Consider the following 4,299-nt stretch of genomic DNA (forward strand, 5'->3'; position numbering starts at 1 on the left):
AGCAAGCATATTCTTGCAGGCTCCCATTTCTTGGAAGAGTTGCTTGATGAAGCCTCCACTTCCAGTGACATGCAGCAAACTTGCAGGAAGGCCTCATGTGGGAGGTGTCCCCAGGATGAGCTGGACCCTTATCTTGCCAAGCCAGCTGCAAGGGGGTCAGGGGATCCGGGAGCTCAGCTATGCAGCTGCAAACACTCCTGCACTGGCTGGACTGCCTTAGGACCTTCCTCTTGTGTTGTGAAGCCAGCAAGAAAACAAGGATCGATCTACCCTGGTAAGTCAGCAGAAATACTTTCTATTCTTTCTTTTTTTCCCCCATTTGGTTGATGTATTGCATAGAAAACCACTGTCTTGTACCAGGTACACATAGTTGTATGCTTCTAAAGAAGTTATAGCAGCCCTTTTGTTCACCAATGGCATATGAGACTGCGATACAAAGATAGCCCATCGACCCGTGTGTCCCAGCATGGTCACAGCTCCAGAAAGAGATTATTCACCTGCTGGAGCAATGTCTTGAGTGGAAAATTCCACTGACCACCCACCTCCGCCTTCGGTGCTCAGCACCGTCTCTGCTGGCCAAGGACTGTTTGTCACTTCTATTCAAAACTGCAGAGGATATTTTTTACTTGTGGTAATAGTAAATTAATTTTTGAATCTCCTCTTGCAGTTTCTGCGAACAAAGCTTTGCTTACAGAGGTAATGCGGTGCTATGATAAGGCAGAAGCAGTTTCGTACACTAATTTTTGACTCCCTGACATGAATTTTCTTGGCCACCCTAAACCTTCAGTAATGCAATCCTAAAAACATCTGCAGCTCTTGCACACTTTGGAGGACTAGTGAAAATAAATTTGATGGGGGCAGTCAAGCTTCCCAGCAACTGTCTGTTCATATCCCTCCCCCAAAACCAGGGCTAGAAGAACAGGAACATTCCCTCTCTTGTAATAAGAGACCAAGAATTTGCACAAGATCTCTTTTAACTCCGTTCTTTTCAGAGCTCTCGCCTCTCCTGTTGAGGACACCAAGTTCACCCAACTTTAAAAATACATCCTCAAAACAAACGCACAAAAGCCTGGGGCTTTGCTGGCCAGTCTGGGAGTGTGTGTTGTCTACTTGCTGGGTCCCTGTCTCACCCAGTCCCACTGTGTGTTCAGGGGTGAAGATGAACAGTGGGATTCTCTTCTTGTCCCTCTTTGGCTTTCTCCCGCACATGATACCAGCATGCCCTGCGCCATGCAAGTGTGCCACGAACATTATTGACTGCACATCGAAAGACCTAACCATAACAAAACTGCCAGCTGCCTTCCGCCCATCGGTTGAAGTTATCCATCTTGGTTACAACATGCTCACCTCTATTCCCAAAGGGCTCTTTGACAACCTGAAGAGTCTCCAGGTGGTCCACCTGCAAGGAAACCCTTGGGAATGCAACTGTGACATCCTCTACTTGCGCTCCTGGCTCCAGTGGCAGCAGAACCGGACCTTTTACAGGGATGTGAAATGTACCTCCCCGGCTCACCTGCAGGACCGGATCATCGCCTATCTGACAGAAGATGAGATCATCTCCACATGCCAGTACTGGTACTGCAGCCTGGCTCTCCTCTCTCAGCTCTGTCTCTTCATCCTCCTTTTACTCCAGGCTATCTTGGTCATCTTCATCATCATCTACCTGCAGAGATTTCGGAAAATGACTGCTGAAGCCCGGAGCACCACCCCAGATCTACACCAGCATGTAGATGCCTGGGCATCTTCAAGAAGCCCCTACGACAGTGATTAACATCACAAGAGCTGTCAGTCCTGCGCTTCTGGTGCGTGCAGGAGCAAGGACCCCCCACGCCCCTTGGACGTTGCTGTGCCCAAGCCATGTGGTTTGTGATGCCCAGAGGGGACCACGGAGTGCAGCATCTGGTCCTGACTGCAGTCCCGAGCAGGGCTCAGAACCAATCAGACACTTGCTGTATTCCCAAAGAGCCAACCCTGTGTTTTTTAATGCTTTAAGTTCTCCCTGGAGCCAGGAGTCGCCCAGACCAGGGGCTCTCTCCAGCCCGTTTGTGCAGCGCCTGGCACAGCAGGGATCTGACCTCGGTCGCAGCCTCAAACTGCAAAACCAGTCAAGTGCCTCCTGCTAGTTACTATGTCCCTTAACTATTTTTGGAACAAAGCAAAACCAAAATAAAATAATGATGAATGATGATGTGAGCTTTTTTTCCCCAGTCTAAACAACTTCTCTCACCCACCCTCGCGCTTTGTGCTGAGGAGACCAACCGCTGCGGTGGGGAGCCGGCACGAGCCGCGCGCAGCGGGTTCAAACCTGGGCAGCCCCGGCCTCGCGACGGGCCCCGAACACGGGGCTTCCTCCGGTTCCTCCCTGCAGCGCAACCTGGGGCTGTTCCCTGCGTCGGCGGGGCCCGAGCGAAGGCTTTGCGCGGCCAAGGGCGGCCGCCCCACAGGCACCAGTGGCCACCGGGGCCTTGCTGCCCCGCCAGCACTACCCCATTTTAGCACAGAGCCCTCCAAAACCTTTAGATTGGATAAAAGCCACAAAAATGCCCTTCGCCTGCCGCTGAGCCCCTCAGTAAAACGCCCTCCCCCTCCGACCCGACATTTTGTACCTCGGGCCTCAGCGCCTGGCCGCTGGGCACAAGCAGGTGGTGGCGGCAGCGGGGGGCTCGGGGAGATGGGGGGAGGTTTGGGCATGGCCGCGCTTCCTCTCTGAGGGCAAACCGACCGCAGGCCGCCCCTCGCCGGCGGGAGCAGGTCCTGACGGCCCTCACTGGCCCCACCTGGGGAGGCCATTTTAGCCCAGCTGGGGACGGCACCGGGAGGAGGGAGCTGCCCTGAGGCGAGGGGTGAGTGATGCTGCCTGCCCTGCCGGTGGCTGTCCCCTTCCCTGCCCTGCGTCCCGGGGTTCGGCTCGGAGCCCATGCGCCCCCCAAAAATGGGAGAGGGGAGGGCTGCTCTGAGGAAAGATGGTGTTTTGTGTGTGTGTGTGTGGGGGGGGGGGGGGGTTCCGTTTGGGTGGTTGGGCAGGTTTTTTGGGAGGGGGGAGTTAAGCCGTCTCCCTCCAACTTGTTTGGGGGTAAATAAGCCTCTAGGAGGCATTCGCATCCGGCGCTTATCGTGCTGCGAAGTGCCGAGCGGCTCACGGAGGTGAGACCGCGGGGAGGTTTGCCGCGGCGCGGGGCGGCCCTCGTGCCCGCGCGCCCCAGCGACTGCGGGAGCTCCCCCGAAACCCTGGTGTTTTGCCTGGCTGTGCTGCATGGGTTTGCTCAGCTAAACTGTCAGGCTAGGATCGCGCTTTTCATCCTGCTGTTGAATAGCTGCGTGCGCGCAGAGGCTGCGAGTGCTACTGCCTCGCTTTTCGATGCGTGGTTTTTTGTTTTTTAAGATAAAGGAGGTCTAAAGCGTGGACTGAAAATCACTAAATGGCACCAGGTTTGAACGTTCAGAGATGGCCCTTCAGATTCCAGATCAAATTGCAAGAGCTGCTAGTTTGGGAAGCTGCTATTTGCGTAAGGGACCGTTTCGAAAACCAGTCGGTTGGAGGAGCTGTTTCTGCTCAGACCTTACTCCTAAGGTGCTGTGTGCACTTGCAAGGGCACAAGTGTAGTGGTGTAGCTACTTTAAAGATAGAGAAACTCACTTAAGTCACTGCAGGCAGAAGTGAAAATCTGACGCTGGAGAAAGGCAGGTCAAAATTTTTTGTCATAGCCGTTTAATTAAAATCCTTCCCAGGGAAGCAATAAACAATTTTTTGGCGTGGTGGGCCCGCTTCTCTTCCTAGTTCTTCTCCTGTGGCCTTTTCTCACCTCGAATCAAGGTGCAGAAGTCTAAGCAAGTAGAGCAAACCACTGTCTTCCCTTCAGCACTTCTTTTTTTTTTCCTTTAGATCAGTTGAACCTTTATTTTAGCTGTCTCATTCCTGCTAAGGTCTCTTCTGCACTGACCCATGCAAGGGATGTAAAGGCCCCTTGTTTTCCCAATACCATTGCAAAGTGTGCTAGACTGTGGCAGAATGACTCCCTGTTTTTGCCAACAGATTTTTAGCTGAATTGAATTTACCTGGGTCAGAGGGTGCTGACAGTGGATGCAAGCAGGTACTGCCACTGCTACAGGCACGGACTCAGCTGGTTGGAGAAGCCAGACCAGGAGCCAGCGTGATGCCAGCACGGTGACTGTGCTCAGCTGCCTGCCTGTCAGCATGGCTGGGAAACCTCCACGACTCGGTGTGCACGCAAGGACAGAGCACCTGCTGGCTTGGGTTTCACTTCCCTGGGAAGGCAGGAGGGGGCCTGACTGTACATC

General features: G+C 53.6%; 1 protein-coding gene across 1 annotated transcript; it reads left to right on the forward strand.

The window, feature by feature from the left end:
- On the forward strand, positions 1 to 2,185 carry GP1BB (glycoprotein Ib platelet subunit beta). The gene is made up of 2 exons (XM_013945514.2): positions 1 to 274; positions 993 to 2,185. The coding sequence occupies exons 1-2, from the start codon at positions 70 to 72 to the stop codon at positions 1,769 to 1,771; spliced, it is 984 nt and encodes a 327-aa protein (XP_013800968.2). The 5' UTR covers positions 1 to 69; the 3' UTR covers positions 1,772 to 2,185.
- The last annotated feature ends 2,114 nt before the right edge of the window (positions 2,186 to 4,299 follow it).

This window comes from Apteryx mantelli, chromosome 17, assembly GCF_036417845.1.
Source record: "Apteryx mantelli isolate bAptMan1 chromosome 17, bAptMan1.hap1, whole genome shotgun sequence".
In the NCBI taxonomy this organism is placed as follows: domain Eukaryota; kingdom Metazoa; phylum Chordata; class Aves; order Apterygiformes; family Apterygidae; genus Apteryx; species Apteryx mantelli.